Source organism: Perna viridis, chromosome 6 (assembly GCF_037379345.1).
Source record: "Perna viridis isolate PV_CMFRI_1.1 ecotype Kerala chromosome 6, ASM3737934v1, whole genome shotgun sequence".
In the NCBI taxonomy this organism is placed as follows: Eukaryota; Metazoa; Mollusca; class Bivalvia; order Mytilida; family Mytilidae; genus Perna; species Perna viridis.
This window is the reverse complement of record NC_142450.1, coordinates 39,220,648-39,243,713: the sequence shown is the minus strand read 5'-3', so window position 1 is coordinate 39,243,713 and position 23,066 is coordinate 39,220,648. Positions and strand designations below refer to the sequence as shown.

Here is a 23,066-nt window from a genome sequence, read left to right as displayed (position 1 = left end):
TCTTTTGCTTTAATTTTTTTTCATCCATTTCATATCATAAATGCATCCTTTCTCAAAGTTTAGTGGTGGCTTTTCATTAACACCAATTTTGAAAGAGAAAAAAATACATAGAAAGCATTGAAATTCATTGAAAAAGGAGGATTTTGGTAAATTTAAAAAAAAAATAAAGTTTGGTAAAATTTTGAAATTTTGATATTTTGAAACTTTGAACAAAAAATCGAAAAAAAATAAATTTTGAAAACTTTTCAAAATATTGAATTGTTACATAGACAAATGTTAAATATGTTCATTGTACATTTTTTAACAAAGTTTTATATGAATGTGTGTTTGGTTTATGCTGATTCCAAGTTTACCATATAACATATTTGAAACTTGAAAAAAACATTAATTTCAAAAACTAAAAAATAATGATGCAACCTTTTCTTACAGTTCATGTTTATTTGATTAACAAAACAATATACATATATAGCTAACATTAAAATGTTAAAACGGAATTTCTGATGTTTAATATGCAAGTTTTTCGTGAAACCGCATACTAAGGTAATCCCGGCTTGTGATTGGTTCGTATTTGTTAGAATTGTCCAAACATCTAATAAGAGCCTCGTCGTCCGGTAGAACAAAACATGCTAGCGATTGTCTGTCAGTCCGTTTCATCACTTCGGTCTCCGGTATCAGTACCCTGTGCTTCTGTAAAATAAAAATAAATCTACAAACTGTCTGTTAGTTTTAAAGTATTTCATTGTGAGGTCATTACAATTGACAATGCAAGTACACCGTGCAAAAAATGCAACGTTAAAAATGATGAAATTTGCCCATTTAAATTTTACTTATTAAGATAGCAGAAATTATGGGGTTAATGATGGTGCTCTTACACTATAATGAATCAATTGTCCAACGCACCGCGTCTTGTAGGTTCGTTTTCTTGTCTTTTTATTTACGCGGAAGTTTCTTTTCGCTTTAGCCCAAGCTCGTTACAGTCTGACTAAAGCCATCTACTTCTATCCACTGCGGTCTGACGACAATCACTATGGATAAAAGTGGCTGGCTTTATTCAGGCCACAGATAATTGCTTCCAATTTTAATATGACGTCTTCATTTCGTCGAACGGTATATGTCGGTACAATCCCATCTTTAGCACCTGCGCAATGCCTCTTTTCTTTCGCTGTCGCTTCGAGACAAAACATTCATTTAAAAACGTTTACGCGATGATTTAACGGCGAGAGGTTATCTAATACTATACTGATACGGCTACTTATTCAACAGATGGTTTACTTGGATATGTGGTTTATTTCTTAATTAATCCAACTTCCATACGGGAAGGTTAAACGGAACAGCCGTTATTTTGGCTACGCCTAGGGAAATTTACCGTATTTGTCGTATTAGAAAAGAAATAATTCCTTGCGGGGGTCGTTAGATTTGTACTCATTTTAACATGGGTTTGGCATTTATATTCTCATTTAACACATCGCTGTGACTCGGTGTTAAATGTTCGAATATAAATGCCGTACCCATGTTAAAATGAGTACAAATCTACCCCCTCCATGAATTATTTCTTAACTAACAAATATGCAGCCCTACTAGTATATAACCAAATCTGGGATCAGATAATGCGCTTTAGCTCTTATAAAACATAAACTCTCCTTCACGCACAATTCGTAATTGTGCATGATAGACAGGGATATCTTTTTAAATGATTTTTTTTTACAAACGTCCCAAATTTTAAACAAAATTACCATGTCGGAAAGGATTTATGGGGCTTATTTATTTATTTTATCCTAAGCCTAGTGGTAAATTAAGGTATATGAATTTACAAAACATGTATAAGAAACAGTATTTACCAGTTAAAAGTTTTTCTTTAAATCTATTATAAATAAAATCAACACATGAAATGGGAGGATATTTCTCCGACCCATCTAAACATTTCACAACATGAAACGAATCTGCATTCACAAACAGCGCAACTGACTGACGACTTAGTAGATTTTTATCAGCGCTTTCGGGCATCATTATACGGTGTTTCTAAAATGCAAGAAAGACAATGGCTTTAGATGGTTGCGACAAGAATTCATAAATTAACAGAAGCATGGAGGAATGGGAACAGTTGAGGTCGTTTTTCTTCCTGTATGAATAGTTGATAGCTATTGAATAATTAAAACAAAAACATTCAAATATAATAAATAAAAATATTGCACCCCTTTGAACTGAATAAAATGTCAACAATGAATTGATTGAGGTAGATAGTGAAATTAATCAAACGAACGTAATGCTTCGTACCATACCCTGTACCATACCCTTTGTCGAGTCTTCAACATAAAAAAAACTTACGGTAATAATATGAAAAATCTAGAGGAGGCCATCAAAATATATCAACATCGAACTAAAGTCGACAGATATACATTGTGCCGTGCTGTACTATTTTATAAAAAGACAACTCTAATGTATGAAAATATAAGTCTCAAGTGTAATTTGCTCATGAATATTTTTTGGAGGTTTATTTTTTACGTCGAAGTTCCAAGTGTAAACTCACGTTTCCAATAAGTCTGTCGGCTGTCCATCTCTGCATCATATCACCTATGTTGACCACTATAGTGCCAGGGATGGGCGTGGCTGGAATGTAACCACCATCTCTTGTCTTCACCTTCAAGATAAATGTTGAAAAAATACAACTGACCATTCGTTTTCATAAGTAAAGAATATTTAAACTATAATATGTAAAGACTCACACTGCAGTGTTATACTATTGGGAAAAACTTATTCGTAACAAAGTCCAAGAAGAAGACAGATGGATTGCTTGTGGTTATTTCCAACTTCCCAGTTTTTGCCTTGATATTGCCCTTGTATCATTCTTTTGACTATTGCCTAGAGTTTGCATATAAGTTCGATAATTTTGTTATTAATGACTCGGATGTAACAAATGTAATACAGAAGTGAAGAACTGTTATCGAATCGAAATCAAAGACTAGAAAAACTGTGAGTAAAGCTTACATGATGATACCCCATCCCTCCCCAAAAAAACATAGAATCTGTAAAAGTGTCATCAAATTCCATTCGGCGGTGTCGGAGGAATTGCGGACAAGAAGTGATACCGAATGCCGAAGTCCATATTTCGCAGCAGGAAACCAAAAAAACCCTTTCAGATGAAAATGTAACTAAATAAGAGGTGCAGAATTGTATCACTAAAGAATTTGTAAAAATTTCATCAATTTTTAGAACATTTGTGGATTAGAAGAGCAACCCCCACCCCACCTCTTGTCGACACATTACAAAGTCCATATTTTGCATCAGGAAACCCAACACTCATTCGGATGGAACACCAACAAAAAGGGGTGTACAATTGTATCATGTAATAAGAATTTGTGAAAGTTTAATAGAATTCCATTTTGCGGTTTTAGAGGACTTGCAAATTAGAACAGGGGACGGATTAACGGACTGACGAACGGACGGCGCAACAGACGAATGGACGGACATCATGGTCACTATATACCCCGCTAAAACACGTTTCAATTACCTCTAAACCCCCAACAAGGTCCTGAAACAACAGTGTAAGTGTCCCGTAGTCTGAATGTTCTCCACACCGAACCTGACCTTCTTTTATTTCTGAAAAATAACAACTAATAAGTGAAACGAATGCATCAAGATAAAACATATAAGTGAAGAGGTTTCCAACTTGCTTTTTTTTAAATTAATGGTTATGCAGTAAGATTGATCGACCGAGTAAAATGAATCAGAACTTTGAACTTTTTATAAGTATGTATAAAATATTCTTACCCATCATGTTTTACACAAAGGTCACGAGTGAAATATGGACCGAAGGAGCTAAAACGTGAGGGAGAATATTAGCCTGATTTGCCGAATACTTTTTAAATTTGACTTTGCACAACTTCATGGCAACACTAAATACCTTTTTCCACTGGTATCGCCGGATAAAATAAGCTCCGTAATGCAGTAAGATTTCCCGTCTTCCCAATCAATTTGTGACAATTTCGCAAGAAGTTCTTGTCCTTTAATAGAAATACAATTTTAAAACCAAGAAAAGTTCACAGGCTCACATGTCATGCTTTGGCCTATCTGCTGAAACTACCCCGCATGAATTTTGTCACATGGTTGATTACGCCGCAATGCCTTTCTCCATCAGACATGCAGTACGGCAGCGTAATCAAACGTGGATTTCCGGCGATGGGCTTTTGTATTATGCTAATCTGTTTACAAACACGTTGATCTTTAATTATGATGTGTTTATTTCCAACATGAGAGCAGATTTGTTCACAATGTCATAGTTTTCTTCTTTCGTTTAAACCCTGTTTTGACATATTATGAGGAACTTTGTGGCTATTTATGGAAAAGAATAAGACGCTTACCTACCGGTGCACCTGGCTCACTCCAAGTTTTCAGTGGAGTTCTGGTTGTTTATCTATTCTTTGGTTTCCTTCTGTATTTTTGTAGTTAATTTACGTTTGGCATTTTGGCCAATTCACGATCTTTTTCTCGGCGTAGGGTTAGCCTGCAGATTATAAATTTCCGTTTCACTTGTGCAATAATCGTCTCCGTGATTTTACTTGCACGTCATTAAATATATTTCATTTGGAGATGTGGACAACTTTCCAGCATTTTATATATTGGTGTACAATACTGGACATTTTTTTATACCTATATTGTATTTAATACTGGTATACCCATATTGTGATCGCCAAATACACTACAGGATATCCCATTTTACCATGTTTTCTCTTCCCTCTATGACATATTATTGCATTTATGTAACAGGATATTTAGTACTCCTACAATGTAAGCGGTTGGATGGCACGAAGTCAGAAAATAGCTTGCCAGACAACCTCTAGCACTGCTAGAGTAGATATTTAGGTTTCTACTTTCGTGGTTGTGCTTAGACAATATTCAGTAAAAAGTGTTAACTCTCGGTTGATATTTTTATGATCATCCTTTCACTATAATACTAGGTACACTCCTCTTGAATACTTACCTCTAAATCTAGACCAATAGAAATCACATCAAATACTCTGAGTGCAAGCTCGATGCATGTATGAAAGAAGGTCTTCATTATGTTGTCAAATTCCGGAATGTTCTCTGGCCATATCTGAAATGATATACACGGGCACAACTTAACAACAAGAACAACGCGAGTAGTCATCACATCTTAAAATATTTGGTGGAGTCGAGGTTTATCATTTCGATCGGAATTGCATGTTCGCTGTTTGTCTTTCCGTCTTTATATTTTTTGCCTAATATGTTTATAGGGGTGTGTTTTCCCTAAAAACGCAACTTTATTGTCTTGAGTGGAGATAGCGAGCTACGCATAACGCCAATCTTATCAAAAACCGCGAGCGATGCGATGTGGGCATATACACATAGATATTTAAGTGGCCTTGCTGAATGCGGGGCATGTAAAAGAATGAAAAAATTTAATATACGACATTAACCAAAGACCCATTTTGTTGCATTTCGTTTTTTTTGGGTTTTTTTTTTTGTAGATTTTATAGATTCTTACGTCACATTCTGGTGTTATATTGTACGTCTCCTTGTAGTCTCCGATGGGTCTCTCCATATTCAAACTGTAAAATAATATTACTTATCATGTTTCTGGTAAAATCAGAAGAATATTGGTAACACGTTTTCTTTTGAAAATCAACTGTAAGTAAACAGTCAATCTCGAAAATACGGTGAGCAAATTGTGACTCACAAAAATCCCCGGCAAAAATCTTTGGACATGGAATTTTTGAAATTGATACTTTTCGTAAGGTCAAAGGTTTCAATATGTTGCTTTCATGCAGACTGTCATTAAGTAATAACATATACAGAACAAAAAGAGGCAACCCATTATGTACACTCAGAACACGAACCCTGCGTGCGGCCAAGCCGAATCTACATGTAATCCATAATAACCTGGTTTGAGAACTGAGACGGAGAATGACTGTTGACCCTACCGATGCACCTGGTATATACTTAGGTATAGTTTACATCGTGTTTTTTTCGTTGTTGATTTTTGTTGTTTACTGTTTATGAGTGATTTTTTTTCTACCTTTGACTTCCCAATTTTGACAATCGTAAACATTTTTCCCCCGATTCAATCATCTTCAAGATGGAATTCAAGTCCAAAATAATGATTCGTTCATAAATATATTTTACAGCTTTGGAAAGCAACATACTTTTCTTTCTCCAATCCTATCCAGCCACAGAACCCATCATCTGTTTTAGCATATTTAGTTTTCTCATCAACTGGTTGGCTAAAAAACTTCTTGGATTTTTCCAATACAGCTTGAAGCTAAAAGAACAGACGTGAAATTCTAGACTGGAAGTATTGCATATGTTGGCATAGCCTACTCGCGTTCATAGACTATAATTCTTATTTACTTTACAGTTTATCAGTACAGTATAATGGACTTAAGCATGACCACGGCAAAAACCCCAAAAAGCATACAAGAAAATTTTGATTTCGTACGACTGTGATAGGAAGTGTGTCTTTAGCATAACGGTCCGAATAAGCACCTGTTTTTCTGGTACACCATGATTCTTTAAATAACAGAACCCAATCGTTTCTAGGGCCCGACACATCTGGTTGCCGAGTTCTGTAAGGTCCTTACGTGGAACAGTTTCTGGATTGTTAACATCCAGTCCATACTTTTGAAAATCTATAACCGGGATCGTCGTCATATTCTACAATGTAGACACAATATTATTATGTTTAGCCTGTCCTTTTTGTTGATTTGTACGACATAATTATATTCAACAAAACTTGAAAATGATTAAATTCAAGTGTCCTATATACAGTCATGTGAATAATACACTTGATCTTTGACATTGTTCTTGTTCTTTTTATATCCGAGACAGCAACGATTAAATAAACGCAATGCTTAAGTATTGACAGTGCCGGTTTTGCCCTTGGCATTCATGGTATCAAAGCAGCTCTACTCTGTGTTGCTGTTCTATTATTAGGAGCAACTGAGACATTACACCGAGGAAGCAGAAATATAGACTTACCGCTCACTATTATTGTCCTATATGTAAAACACGTGTTCACATCGTTCTCTTAAATAGCTTACCTGTAAATATTTGTTGTGAATTAACATACATGAGCTTGCTCACAGTTAGCATATTGTGGGATGTGCTTGCTATCCATCTTGTACGTGTGTTTTTATAAAACGTTATCGTCATATTTGAATAGGTGGAACTTGGTGCAATAATTCCAAAAAAGCAAGGAGTTTTTAATTATATTACCAGCTGTAAATAAATTTATAACAACAATAAATACACTTTAAATAGTGAACCATGATCTTACTATGAATTACAATCATCCGAACTTAGTATAAAATACTATCACAATCTGCATATACATTTCACCCATCATGTGAAATATTTTTACGGTACTTATAATTGCACAGCTAATATTAAATGTATAAACTGTATATCTGCTGCATACTATACGTTTTATAAGCTCACAGGTGACCGTCTATGATTATTTAGGCAAGGGTAAGACATTAGCTTCGGTTATTTGGACGGTTTTATCAGGCGCGTAGCTGAGGCCAAACTGAAGTGTAGGCAAAATCACGGCAGGGGGTCTGCCCCCCCCCCCACCCCCATCCACGAAGCTCCGCGGAGAGAGCGCTTTAAAGCATCATTTATGCCTCTCCTGGATGTATTTTATCTAAAAAAAAAAAATGGCAAAATTAAGTGCAGGCAAAAGCTTTTTTGCCTAACGGCAGCTACGCGCCTGTTTATCCAGTCATGAGTGGTGAACACAACAACGCAAAATTGTACAATTCTTTGGGACCTAGTCACCATCATGTTTATGTAAAGGAAGTTGATATAACTGTAGAATCTAGCTATGCCCTGGCAATTATTTTTGTCTTTTTGCGTGGGTTTGATCCCAGTTGGTAGTTTCTGCTTCTCCACCAAGCACGCTTTGTTTTAAAGGATAATTGAGTATTGTGCACTACATCACATCTTGCCTGTGAAATAGTTGACGTTACTATTCTAGTCCACCGGAATTGCAGTAACCCGATTTCTTAATTCTGCTAGTTTTGATTGTATTGACATACTCTAATATGTTCTGAGCTAGCATTCAGTGACTGACTGAGTGGATTATTACATACTTTAACATGTTCTGAGCTAGCATTCAACGACTCACTGAGTGGATTATTACATACTTTAACATGTTCTGAGCTAGCATTCAGCGACTGATTGAGTGGATTATTACATACTTTAACATGTTCTGAGCTAGCATTCAACGACTCACTGAGTGGATTATTACATACTTTAACATGTTCTGAGCTAGCATTCAGCGACTGACTGAGTGGATTATTACATACTTTAACATGTTCTGAGCTAGCATTCAGCGACTGACTGAGTGGATTAGTACATACTTTAACATGTTCTGAGCTAGCATTCAGCGACTGACTGAGTGGTATATTACATACTTTAGTATGTTCTGAGCTAGCATTCAGCGATTGACTGAGTGGATTATTTAAGTGGATTTCGTTTAAATTTTGTGGATTAAGCTATTAATTGAAGAGATGACTGTATAATTGATTAAATTTTATGACATTTTTGTTTGTTGTTTACTTCATTTTTAACCTTACATTAAGGGAGAATGGTAAAGACCTTGTAAAACTAGTTTACCCCCACCGCTAATATGGACCCGTCCACAGAAGATGTTGGTCATTTATGTGTCATTATATTACTTTTTGATTAGGTTTTGAAGACCTATCACCGTTCTGTTACCATGGATCACTTTTGTTGTCCGGGCCTTTCAGAGCTTACTTAAAGGTGTGTATTTACATTTGTTGAAGACTTTACGGTGATCATTATTTTGATTTAAGATCATACGTGGGCCCATTTGTTGCGTTTCACAATATCCGTTCTTTTTCCCATTAAATTTAATTTCCGATTTCCTCTGCAGAGCTATTATCATTTCCTGATTGACTACGTATTACCCATCTAACCCATGTAACAGGTGTAAAAAAATAGCCAGTGTAAAAACACCCCCTGTGGAAGAGATTCTCTAAACATGCTCGGTGTTTCTGATTGACAATATATGATGGTAACATAAAGAAATTGCATTCAGTAGTCTACTCTTCACTTATTTACCAGAATAAAAAAAAATCGAAAAACAATATTTGTCGACAAGAATATAACCACTTTTTGTGAGTATCCGGATTTTTTGTCAAGTGTCAATCATATCATATGAATGTAATGTAATAAGCAAAATAGCCTAAGTATATCACAAGGCTTTATTACTGTATGAACAATCCTTAATTCCGGAAATGCTAGGTGGGCAAGCTATCCTCTGACTGCCATCCAGACTATTCCAAATTTTACGTTATATTACTTTGACATCGCATAAAACGTTCTACGAGCAACCTGAAAAAAATGGAGAAGGCCTACCGGAAACCATTGCCCTTTTGTCAAGACAAGCTAAAAACTTCATTTGAAACCTTAAGGTGACGTAAGAAATATGAAAACATTTAAACGAAAAAATAATTAGAGCCCTCACTAGCAAGAGCAGGATGAATTGAATAAAACAATGGTGCCTCCTTCTTCCTTCTTATCACAATTAGCTTAGATTAAAAATGAAAATTAGATGTTCACGATTCAAAAGTAGAAGCGTCATGTTCCCAAAACAATTATCGTTTCCGCCAAATATCTACACCATGCATGTATATCTAGTAATGTACAATTTTGTATACTCATGCCTCCATTGTTTTACTATTTAGAGGAGATGACTCGGGTTCTCTTGATTGAACACCTATTTCATGGGGACTGAACGATTTTAGACTAGTACACCATTCAAGTGGGAACTAATTGTTGAAGCATTTGAGGTAAATATCATTAACCCGTTAAGTGCCTATTGAAAGTCATAAAGGTGTGTAACGAGCATGTTTTGGGGGAAAGCTTAAGTATTGTTGAAAGTTTCATCAAAGTCAGACAGGAGACTTCGGCGAACATTTTTTGTTCAGGCCTATAAGACGTTTTTATTTGTGAATTTTAAGTTGATGTATTACTAATTTATTCAGTTATTCGTCGCCTTGTTCTTCTTGGTTTGGATATAAAGAAAACTTACAAATCGGTCCTATTTAAGATATTAGCCTATTCAAGTTCAATGTCGTCTTCTATAAGTAGGCAATATATATAAAATCAACTGCGTTTCAAGCATTGTCTTTTACTATGCAATTCAGATCTAGTTTGATCATGGTGCATTCAGCTTTTACCGCCCAGGATTTGTAAACGTGTGGAATTCGAGGGTTACCGTATATAATTAGATCAACTTTCTATAGCTATATACTAAATATTTACAGATGTATGGCTTTAATTCCAAGGCCTTCATGGTATTGATACTGTTCAAACAGTTGACATCTGTATGTAGGTGCTTTTTTTTTACTTGCGTGAATGTAATATTTAATATAAATTGTTATTAAACTCAATCATCTTGATATCATAAAGATTTTTTTTAAACAATTTAATGGAAGCCCTACATAATACATATTAGGTCATATCAATTTGCAGTATTTAAATAACCACGAATATTTATGAGTACTAAATTATGGAAAATCAACACATATTGATACAATGCATTAAATAAAGTCGTTGAAAGGTTTGTCAGAGGCAAAGTCAATACATGATTATATAGTACACGTTGTTGACCCCAACAATTCAATTTATTAAGTTTTATAGCGTATAATGACTGCAGCAGATAATAAAATGTGTTGTATTTCCAGAGACAGAGACTTTATGTATAGGAGATTAGGAAGTTGGGTGCACATATACACGATTTTAAAAGTCTTAGTCAACAAATTTGAATTCACCATATCAATTTTAAAGAGTGAAACAAATGTATTGTCTACTTCGCTGCGGATAAATGTGATATTAAAATGTTTATTCAAATTAATCTAGCTGACTGTCGTGGAGAAAGACATTAATACACACAAAAAGTGACAATGAATAAATAAGACTTACTTATTCCACATGGTTGTGTGCCGTGGTAGTATTACATAAAAACTGAGCTATAAGTAAAGGTAAGGTTACTTTACATCTAAATCAAGTAAAGGTAAAGTTACATTGCATCTACATCAAGTAAAGGAACGGTAACATTACATCTAAATCAAGTAAAGGTAAGATTACATTACATCTAAATCAAGTAAAGGAAAGGTTACATTAAATCTAATTCCAGTAATGGAAAGGTTACATTACATCTAAATCAAGCACGGGTAAGGTTACATTACATCTATATCTAGTGATTGTAAGGTTGCATTACATCTATATCTGGTGAAGGTAAGGTTACATTACATCTATATCTAGTGATGGTAAGGTTGCATTACATCTATATCTGGTGAAGGTAAGGTTACATTACATCACAATCAAGCATAGGTAAGGTTACCTCTAAATAGAAAAAAAAACATGTTTAACATTTCGTACATCATTAAGACTGACGACTCTTTCCTATTTTTATAATTGATCTCGTAATTATAACTGGGTTGTAATGCTTACGATTTATTCATGAACTCTTAAAAACCAGAAATCACAGTGGAAGACAAAGAAACGATCGTTAAACATAAGAATTAAAACAACATTGCGCTTACCGAAAATAATATATAGAACTTACTAGAGGTAAAGGATACTACAGACACTGTGAAGTCAGCCTCATATCTTGACCACTTAGAAATCGATGGTAAAGGAAAACTATTGACCAAACTTTACGACAAACGTGAAGACTTTTCATTCAAAATTGTCAACTTTCCTTTCATCTGTGGCATAATCCCTTCAGCACCTGCATATGGAGTGTTCATATCACAACTCATACGTTATGCCAGATCTTGCCGAGACTACGCAAACTTTTTGTATCGCGCTAGAATTCTAACAAATAGGCTTCTGGAGCAGGGTTATGTTGCTACAAGATTGAAGTCATCACCACAAAAGTTTTATGGTTGTCATAATGAAATCATGAACCCGTGGATCGTTACGGTGAATCCATCTGCGCCATGAAAACTGATTTGTTCAAGGTGACATAGTTTTCCTTTTCTCTTTCGTCTACCCCGGACTTGACTTTTTATGAGCAACTCGGCGGGTGTTTCTAGAAAAGCAGAGGACGCTTACCCTAGCGGTGCACCTGGTCCATGCTCCTAGTTTTTAGTGGAGTCCAAGTTGCTCATTTGCTTTTGTTACTTTGTATGTATGATTTTAGTTACTTTATGTTCTTTGTTGTGTATGTCTGTTTTCCATGTCTGGTCTTTGTCCCTAGATTACATTCTTTTGATTACCTCTATAACATTGGTTCCCTTGATTACCCTTATAAAGAACAAACAAATTTGTACTTATGTAAAACAGGTATTGCGGTTCCTTTTTCAACGCACACCATTTTCGTGTTTATTCGACATTTAAGGTATCTCATATGTCATTTTATATATCTTAATACTATACAAAACATCTGATGTACTATATGAGGTATCTTAAACGATCAGTAGATATGAACACGCACCTTAACCAATACGATGCCTATAAACGACAGCCGACAAATCCATGGAATTATTTCACCTCCTCTTTAAGGACGCACATCGCATGAAAAAGTGCCCATCCAGTTACTCTTAATTTTTAAGTTTAGATATTTTTACAGAACAAATGAAGTATGGTCGGACGAAATTGTGGAAAACATCAAGCAGGTATACACCTCCCACCACTTTTGAATAAGACACAACGAAAGCGGAGACAGGATGTGAAACTTTCTCGTGAACATACCAATTCAAACAGATACAGTTCATGTAGAAATACCCATTTTTGTTTATCGGAGAGGGGCCCGAGACCAAAGCCCGAGAGACAATGGACACCGATGTCCTACAAAGAATCACTAAGTGAAAATCGCAAGTACGGTTCAGACGGACTGTACAGCAAACAGGTAGACAGACTATATAATTTGTTGACTAGACAAAATTCAATTATTCTGCCACCAATTCAGACTTCGAGGAGGATGAAACACAACGTATATGATGAGGACAAGCTGAAGGAAAAACGATATATCATGAGTGATGTTTTCACAGAGGGGAAAATGGCCCGATATGCAAGAGACCAGTGTTACGTTCCTTCAGTCTACACTAAATTTCTAAGTTGTCGAACTTGTAAGAAGTCGTTCATGGACAATAAATACATGGAGGATTATAAACTGAGAAATAATAAGAACCCTCACTGTTCTAACTCATCTAGGACAGATAAGAGTCATTTCTGTGATGTTTTGGGGAAACGTTGTTGTGCTCAATGTATAGAATCAGAAAATAGATTGTTTTCTAGGGGGGTCGAGGAGAGATTAGCTACATTTGCCTCTACTTCCAGGGTCTCTGATATGTGGTTTGATTTTAATTGAAATACATATTTCTAGATTTTATAAATAAAACAAAAAAAATAAATGATTGGTCAACTTACAGGCCAGATTTTTTTTCACACATAGTTCAGTCATGCTGTCCAAGTATTAGATTTATTTTTCTTAATTGAGATTTTGAATAAAAGTTTAGAAAAACACTAAATTCTTATTTCCATTGAACCAAACTTTATGAATACCGGTGTTCGGAAAACTAAAATAATCTCGAAAAAAATAGTTTGTTGATATTTGAACGGTGGACATTATTATCAGAAATACTTGAGTACTTGTGATGTGTACAATCTCGATGTTAGAAGCTAGAACTCGCATTTTCAAGAGTAGCCAATGATCTAAACATCATATAATAGCCAGTAAGATAATCTGTGTGCGTTTCGTCTTAGCTAGCATCCTCCTCACCTTAATCATTATTTTCAGAAATAGAGATATTTTAACCCTAACTGCATCCCTGCGTAAATTAAGCCGTTTATATCAAGTATTGCATTACATCGAATCATGCCTATTTAGTACATGATGTTACTACTCCAAATCAAGTCCACTGGAATTGTAGTGACCGATTATGGAAAATCAGGATTTCATTCAAACATGCATTTTTTTTTCAGTTTAAATGGGGTACGCCGGATAAACTCCAAATGAATCCACACTTAAGGTATCTAGAAAAATGTTCTCTTTAAAATTGAAAGAGTAATCAAGGGAACCAAGTTTATAGCGATAATCAAAAGAATGTAATGCGGGGATAAAGATCAGACATGGAAAACAGATATACACAACAAAGAACATAAAGTAACTAAAATCATACATACAAAGTAACAAAATCAAATGAGCAACTCGGACTTCACTAAAAACTGGGAGCATGAACCAGGTGCACCAACCTTTACAAACTTTAGTTAACTATGCAAACAGATACATGTCAATATTAATCGATAAAATGGATAATTATCACTTTATATTTTCACGAAGTGATCATAAAGATGAACTTCCCCTTTAGTCATTGTGTAACGTCAACACTAAAGGAAATTATTAATTGAAAATAACATTCAATCTTATATTTCCTTGTGTGTATCGCACTTTCGTTAAATTTCATTTAACCGAGAGGAATATAACGTGAAAAGTAAGAATTTTAAGGCATTAAAACTATCCTTTATGTTTATATTTTTGTAAAAACTCAATGAAAACATCGCACATATTACTCAATAATTTTGAACTCACCTTTAAGACATTGCTGTTAGTAGATAAGCACACAGTCACTATCCTAGAGCTAAAAGTACCTTACTCTCGCGGTTTTTATACGTATTTGACGATTGAAACTTATTTTATTGACATCTTTCAGGGAAGTATTATGTTGACTACTAAACACTAAGTTTTATTCTTGTCACTAGCAGAAAAAAGGGAATCGTTCAGAGTGAAAAATTACGCCCCCTTTTGTATCGATGTAAAGATGTTCATGTCTCTATAGAATAAAAGGCGATGTTATTACAATGTAACCTCAACAGTCATTCAGACCACAAATGACCATTACAATGAGCAGTAATACAACACCTGGAACAGAATTCTGGAAACCTAGTCTCAACACAGCTTGTATGTATCATAATAATCCAATATCCCTGACAAATGTTACAGCATCAGTTCAGTTTTAGCCTCGACGCCATGTATTTGACTTTTTTATAGCTTTATTGTTAAAGCAACATTTGTTTTTAAATTTTGGTTGAAACACAGCCATAAATATGAATAAAAACACACAAACATTTTGATCTCCATATATGGTTTCTGTATTTTCCGTTAACTCATTGGTAAACAAGTATACGTAAATCTAGACGAGATTCTATGTCCCTTTCGAACAATTTAAAACAAACTGGAATTGTAATGATATCAGATTTACGAGATTCTTGAAATTGTTGCCTTGTCATTTTATGATAATACCAAATAATTGGCTTGATATCTCCTCTCACAGTATATGCTCCCATTGGGGTTTTGTTTGGAGTTGTCTGTACGAGTGTAATATTCAAATGGTACTATCATAGAACCAGGAGAAGAAGTATGTAAGTTTATAACGAGTAGATATAGTAACCTATTGATCTACACCACAGGGCTAGCTTCCACTGTCCTGTTACTATTGATCTACACCATAGGGCTAGCTTTCACTGTCCTGTTACTATTGATCTACACCACAGGGTTAGCTTCCACTGTCCTGTTACTATTGATCTACACTACAGGGCTAGCTTCCACTGTCCTATCAAATATGCAACTCGAATAGTATATAACACAGGGGCTTGCTTCCACTATCAAATATGCAGTCCGTACAATATACAACACAGGGGCTTGCTTCCACTATCAAATATGCAGTCCGTACAATATACAACACAGGGGCTTGCTTCCACTATCAAATATGCAGACCTACTAGTATATAACACGAATGACAGTGGGAGCAAGCCCATGCATCTACACAGTAAGAATAGTTCTACAAAGACAAAGTCATAAGTATACATAGCTTGTAGCTTGAACAGTTTCGCAGAATACAAAAGAAAATGATAAATAGTTTCTCAAATAGTGATAATTCATTGGTTCGTTACTTGCTTCAGTTTCTATATTTGATACTTTGTACAAGTTTGATATTTAGGAAGATTCAAATATAATCGATGATGCCCATTACAAATGTACTATTAATTATGTAATTCCAAAATATTTACTGATATTCGTTCGTTAAGGAAAACTCAAATACGTCAGCGAGAAGAAAGTTTTCACCATGACAATGCAGTTTACTGGGACCAAGATGCTGCTTTCCAAATAGATAGGATGGTGGAACTTCGGGACCACCAGAGAACAGATGGTAATTAGGGTTTTGTTCTCTTATCATGCGAGGCTGTGTGTCCCCTATTTAGGTGGGGGGGGGGGGTCCAATGAACAATAGGAATGAGCCGATGGAAAAGGTTACTTTTATATGATGATATAGGAAATTCTGACTATTTGTTATTTGATAGGTTTATCAAATATTAAGATTGGAAATTTAATTCAGTATATATGTTAATGTATAAATTTTGATGAACTTCAATATATGATTATGGTGAGGTTCTAGATTTGGTAATTTCTCACTCTTGTATGAAAGTATATGAAGTGACCGGAGGTATTTTTTCTCCTGCACATTCATCACAGCAAGAAATAAACAGTCCGTATAGAGCAAAAAATACAAATGAACTATTGATAAATTTAACGCTTGAAAAGCGAAAGCAGCTTAAAAGGGAACATTACAACATTAATTGTGGAAACTTTGTAAAACTCTAGACCAACTCTGAATACTACAATCTTTCAATTCCTAAATTATTAATACTACCAGTAGTATAAAACTATACAAATGTACTTGTCCTTAACCAAATTAACTTACCCACCGATACTGTTCATCGAATTTTTTTCTTACAAAACAAATGAAGTTTTATATTTTTTATGTAGATTTTTTTTTCGTTTATGAAAACATTCGGAACAATATCGATTTATTCACAAATTTTTGTCTGAATTTCAGCCTTATTTGTGTACAACAGTCGACATGAAGGAATACAGACTGATATTGACAATATGTTTATGAGCCAGTTAATAAAGTGAGTTATATCCATAAAGTAAGAACAACAATGCATGTTGGTGCACAGGGGCGTAGCTGCCTGTACGCAAATACGCAGTTGCGTACTTTCGGAAAAAGTAACAAAAATAAAAACACACATTTTAAAGATGAAATAAAGGTTTTATGCAATGACAAATCCCGTTTAATACATAATGACACTCCAATATATACCATAAAGTAATTCGCGATCTCAAAACCATCAATTCCGGAAATTTTATACTTTGCCCTGAGCGACCCCCCCCCCCAAAAAAAAACCCTCGCCGTAATTTTGCGTACAACTAAAACAGGCCTAGCTACGCCCCTGGTGCATACCGTATTAAAAGAAGGTCAGTGTAAAGGAAGAGTGTGAAAAAAATAAGATAATGTTGTTTTTATATATGTTGTAACCTTATTCATATTTACTGCCACTGCAAATAAGAAATTTTAATTATGGACAAAAGCTGACCCTTTGAAAACAAACTGGCTATAAATACGACCTGTAAATTAAAATAAAAGATTGAAGAGCATGTGTATATCATTATAGAAAAATATTGTGCAGCATGAGTGTATATGTGATAGTGAAAATCAAAGTTGTTGCAGGTTAGGGCATTTGTATTTCCATATGGAGACATTATTTTTTATTTATCACATATTTAAAAAAAAACTATTTTCATTCTTTTGCACCATGTGTAGAACATTAAAAAAATAATACAGTACATTGTGGTATATTTACAGTAGCTATCATGGTGGAGTTATGGAATCTGAGGCCGATGTTATTTCCCTACCCCAGTTACCTCCACCGCCTCCGCCTCCTCTTGAAGAGGACCACATTCCTACTATATCCGCCCCTAAACCACCAAGACGTATGTCTAAAGATGACTGTATCACAAAACAACCAAGTTACAGAAAATCAAACATACCAAAGTGCCTACAACCTCTATGGCTCTTCAGTAGTAGTGATGATGTGACAACCAGCGGTGCTTTTAAACAAATTCTTAATGAGGAATTCAGCGATCAGAATTCACCTCTCCATAAAAGGGAGAGTTTTTACAAGTCCGTACCCAGTGTGGTTCTCATTCCGAGTTCAGACGAAGGACCACCGCCCTGTCCTGACCTCCGACATTCGTATATCAATATCAGAAACTTAAAAGGTAATAACCCATTGTCGGGAACCAGTAGTTTGAACAATTCTACACAAGCTGTCGTCGACTACGAAAATACCAATATATGGACTAAAGCAAAAGAGCATGATAGTGACGATGACCACTATGTAGACTGCAGGGATAAAGAATTCCAGAAATGTGCACGCGAAACACTGCGTCGGAAACAGAGCAAATCATCCACCAACAATGATAATGAAGACCAATACTCGGCTTTCGCAACTCTGACCGCTCCTAAAAAACCCGAGAGGCCTCGTACTGGATATGTTGTCATGGAACTAACAGAAGAGGTCATGAATTTTCTTAAAGTCAGAGAAAACAAATTAGGACAGCATATAACTATATCTAAAGAAAATATGTCGGACAGCTATCACGACGATCGTATGAAGAATGGTTACATGTCTATGGAGGACCGAGATCTGTTGTGATTTAAGTTGGTATGAAATTTATCAACCGATATTTTGAAAATTCTTTAAGTTGTCTAACTAGCTTCGTTCATACATGATAAAAAGACGGAAAATATTATGACAATCAAAGTGGTATAATATTGAGACCTACATCGTATCATTTCAATAAGAAAGACAGGAAAACTATAGCTTTGATATTCAGGAAATTGTGTATGGCTATTTCATTACACGTTGTTTGTACCACACTCGAAGACCCAGGGATGGTTGCCTTCTACGAAAGAAGTAGCCGGCACCCCTTGGTTTCCGATGATGTGTCTCAACGTTTCCTCAATTATCTTTTTCTGGGGAGACAAGATTGTATGACTTTTTATACGACCGCAAAAAAAAAAAATTGTGGTCGGTTGTGCTATCGTAGTCGTCCGTGTCGTCCGTAAACACTTGGTTTTCGTAAGATAAATTGAAATTTAGTTGGTTGATCTCTGATAAAATTTGATAACAAGGTGCCAAATTACAAAAGGAAGGTTGAGGGTTATAGCCCAAACAGTTTTAGAATTATGGACCAAAAATGGTAAAAAATAAGCATTTCACAGATTTTTTATTATATAATGATATTGCTCTACAATATTATATACTACAAAGGCCAGACTGGGATTGATTTTGTGGGTTAGGACTCACACATTTTAGAAATCAGAGGCAGACAAAAAATTGGCTATAAGTGATTGGATCTCTCTCTGAAATTATATTACAATGTGCCATACCACCAAAAGAAGACTTGCATTGATTTGGGGCGGGGGGATGGGTTAAAACTTGGACCTTTTTTGAATTCGGAGCTAAAAAGGGGCCTGAAACAAGCATTTTCTTTATATTCGAACAATAATTTGAGTAAAAGTGGATGGATCTCATATTTATTTTACTTCAATCTGCCATAGCACAAAAGAACACTGGGATTGTGACTTGAAACAAGTAAAGATTAGGGCCACAAATGGGCCAGAAACAAGTTTTTTTTCTATTTTTCGGATGATGCTTGAGTAAAAGGGAATGGCTTGCTTTGAAATTGAACCGCAACGTGCCATACCCTTAAGGGAAAGTTGGGATTGTATTTGGATATATGATCGGAACCATTAAGAAAAACGGGCCAAAATGTGACTTCTTTCATTCTGATAAAATTCTTACTATATGTATCGAATATCCTACCCTAATCAAAATTCAAAGCTGTATTAAGTTTGAATGATGTGCCCATACTAGGGTTCGACCTCTGCGGTCGTATGAAGCTGCGCCCTGCGTAAAATTTTATTTAATACCGCATGTCGATCTCATGCATATTGTGAATATAAAATGTGGGTCAGCGACCTTCCATTGTATATAAGGATCGGTGGACAGGGATGGCGGAAACCCGGTAATGAAAGGTGGTAGGGGGTTAATGGGTATTATGTTTATCAGTTTGATGACGGAGGAGGAGAGGAAAGTGGGAGTGAGGGTAAAGGGCTAAGTGGAATTCACTATCACTGTCCATCTCTTCATTTCAGAATTATCCGCTATGTTTTTGTCCTGTTAGAACAATGTATAAACAGCCAGCAAAGTCTACATTGAATGTTTTCGTATATGAGAAGGCAAATAATATTTGTTCGTTAAATAAAGTTACATAACACTTATTCATATATATTTGGTAGCGCAAAAACTGAGGTATCAAAGACAGACAATTGTAGAATTTCACCTATAAATTTAAAAAAAAATCATATCGTATGACGTATTTTTTATTTGTCACGTCATGCAAGAACGATATTAGCGCGGCTGCAATGAGCCCGGGAATTTTCCCGACACTGTTTCATGAAAAATTTTTCCTCAAACTTTTGATTTTAAGCAATCTGATCGGTCTTATCTAAATGTTAGAAATGCATTTGAAGAAAAGTCAATTCTATTTGTAATTCTCCGCTACTAAAAAGAGGGTTAACTATTTCAAATCTTTCCTTCCCTTTTTAAAATGAATACTTAAAAAAAATTGTACTACCTCACAGCCAGTTGCTATTCGGTAAGAGGTTCCATACAACTCTTGCCAAATTCAGATCCATCTCTCGTCTGCTTCCTGTTAAGCGACATTATTGTTTTATACATAGGTTTATGATTAAATTAAGCAGGAATTATTTACTTAATACTTTTCCCATCAAATAATTTTCACAGCCAGTTCATTCACTTTTATACCTAATTCAGAAACAGTTACAGACCACATAACCAGTATGTCGCTCTTATAACTTAAAAAATGTATAGATTGTGTATGAAATTAGCACTTTGCAATATTTATTGTTCTTTATTTTGTCGCTTAAAATGGGAGATGAATGTATGATTCCCCCCCAAAAAAAAAAATGTGATTTGAATACAGAAAGGACTAAAATGTTACATACAAATAGCACATGTAGAAAAAAAGACATTGATTGCTCGGTGAATCAACGCTACCATTGGTAGTGTCAAATCGTCTGTTTCGAGAATACAAAGAGTATAGTTTTAATAACCTAGATTAAATTACTCGTACAACGTAAAATATTTTTTTAGTAGTCCGTTACTTTTGGCCTCAATATTTAAAAGCAGAAAATAGTTAGTTAGCCTACCGATGGCATTGGTGGAATATGGCTTATTAAAGAGTTACGTGAATTGGAGAAAAAAGCACCAACAATGATTAAGAATGTAAAATATATACTACAATGATTAAAACCAAAATAACAAGCATACATTAGGACAACATTACATGGTAATGGAAGACAATCCAACATACGTAAGAACTATATCACATATGGAAGGCAAGTCAGCATACGTTAGGACAACATTACATGGTAATGGAAGACAATCCAACATACGTCAGAACTATATCACATATGGAAGGCAAGTCAGCATACGTTAGGACAACATCATATAGCAATGGAATACAGTCCAACATACGTAAGAACAATATCAAATGGCAATGGAAGTCAAGCCAGCATACGTTCGGACAATATCACATGGCAATGGAAGACTAGTCAGCATACGTTCGGACAATATCACATGGTAATGGAAGAGTGTCCAACATACGTCGGAACAATATCACATGGTAATGGAAGTCAGTCCAACATATGTAAGAACAATATCAAATGACAATGGAAGACAAGTCAGCTTACGTTAGGACATTATTACGAGGCAATGGAAGACGGGCCAACATACATAAGGACAACATGACATGGCAATGGATAGCAGACTAGCATACGTTAGGACAATATCACATGGCAATGGAAGAGGGGCCAACATACATAAAGGACATGACATGGCAAAGGATAGCAGACTAGCATACGGCAGGACAATATCACATGGCAATGGAAGACAGGCCAGCATACGTAAGAATAACATTACATGGGGGATGGGGAAATCAATTCAGTGAGCATTGCTCTCAGTTGGTTAAATGAGTACGAAACAATATACAAAAATGCACTGTTATCATTACATTTTTTTCAAAACTATACTCACGCAAAATCTACATTTGAAATATGATCGTTTGAAATGATGAAATGCCAATAAAATAAAACATGCAGTCAACAGTATATATACATATATCATGGAATCTCAATTCATACAGACAGGTACCACAGGCAAAAATGAGCGGAAATATTTTCCAGTTTGCTCTTCTTTTCATGTTTACTCTAGTATACATATATACCACCGGTGTCGATGGTGAATCCAAAAGGGATATGTGTGCTGGGAAATCTCATGAGCTTAAGACTACACTAAGGAGAATTGAGAAGCTGACATCACGTCTGAAGAAACACTCTGTAAGGCTTGAGAATATTGACAGAGATTTGATTCTTCTGAAGAAAAGACGTGATAGAACAAATGTTGCATTTTCTGCACAAGTCCAACCAACATATAACAACCTAAATCCTGGTCAGACAATCAAATTTCCTAGAGTAATCCTGAACGAGGGTGGCGGATTCAATGCACAAAGCGGGACCTTTGTTTCGCCGAGGCGTGGAACTTATGTATTCACATGTGCAATAATGACAGGAAAAGGCTCTGCCCTTGAACTAGGTCTTCAGTTGAATAATCAGTACAAGATGATGCTTTACCCTGACAACAGGAATGGAGGTAGTTACAATACTGCAACAAACTCGGTTGTACTGGGGAGATCGGGTCAGAATGACGAAGTGGCGAGGACATGGGAAACCCCCTTTCTACATACATCATGTCTGGAGCACATTCTCTGGGTACTTGCTGAATTAATAAATATAGCTGAGCATGAGAGAAGTTCTTATATTAAATACGCGTAGTTAAAACACATCTGTTTTCAAAAGTACATGGAAAAAAGTTGTCGGAACACAGAATGAAAGCTCTCTCTCTTTACCTACTGCTATAAGCAGACGCTAAAACCTCAAAACCAATTGTACTTGTACAACATATATAATAAAACATGGAAAAAAAAAAAAAATAAAAATAAATATAAAAATGAAAGAACATCCAATGATAGTTACTGCTTTTAACATGACAGGTATTCATAAAAATACCTTAAGGTCTGAAATTAT

The 23,066-nt window shown here is 35.3% G+C and overlaps 2 protein-coding genes across 6 annotated transcripts; one reads left to right on the top strand and one right to left on the bottom strand.

The window, feature by feature from the left end:
* Window positions 1–418: 418 nt before the first annotated feature.
* Window positions 419–14,743, bottom strand: LOC148614902 (uncharacterized). 5 transcript variants are annotated; one of them, XM_088589401.1, is made up of 11 exons: window positions 14,582–14,743; window positions 11,296–11,388; window positions 6,502–6,669; window positions 6,162–6,277; window positions 5,504–5,567; window positions 4,979–5,092; window positions 3,902–4,001; window positions 3,509–3,597; window positions 2,528–2,638; window positions 1,839–2,019; window positions 419–687 (listed from the first exon to the last, which is right to left on the bottom strand). In XM_088589401.1, the coding sequence occupies exons 3-11, from the start codon at window positions 6,664–6,666 to the stop codon at window positions 641–643; spliced, it is 987 nt and encodes a 328-aa protein (XP_088445527.1). In that variant the 5' UTR covers window positions 6,667–6,669; window positions 11,296–11,388; window positions 14,582–14,743; the 3' UTR covers window positions 419–640. The 5 variants fall into 5 exon arrangements, with proteins under 5 accessions (XP_088445527.1, XP_088445528.1, XP_088445526.1 ...); XM_088589402.1 differs by lacking the exons at window positions 11,296–11,388; window positions 14,582–14,743 and adding an exon at window positions 7,292–7,541; XM_088589400.1 differs by lacking the exons at window positions 11,296–11,388; window positions 14,582–14,743 and adding an exon at window positions 6,994–7,250.
* LOC148614901 (uncharacterized) lies at window positions 10,538–20,180 on the top strand. The gene is made up of 7 exons (XM_088590476.1): window positions 10,538–11,024; window positions 12,620–13,357; window positions 14,857–14,950; window positions 15,324–15,411; window positions 16,078–16,199; window positions 16,887–16,962; window positions 17,697–20,180. The coding sequence occupies exons 2-7, from the start codon at window positions 12,632–12,634 to the stop codon at window positions 18,547–18,549; spliced, it is 1,959 nt and encodes a 652-aa protein (XP_088446602.1). The 5' UTR covers window positions 10,538–11,024; window positions 12,620–12,631; the 3' UTR covers window positions 18,550–20,180.
* The last annotated feature ends 2,886 nt before the right edge of the window (window positions 20,181–23,066 follow it).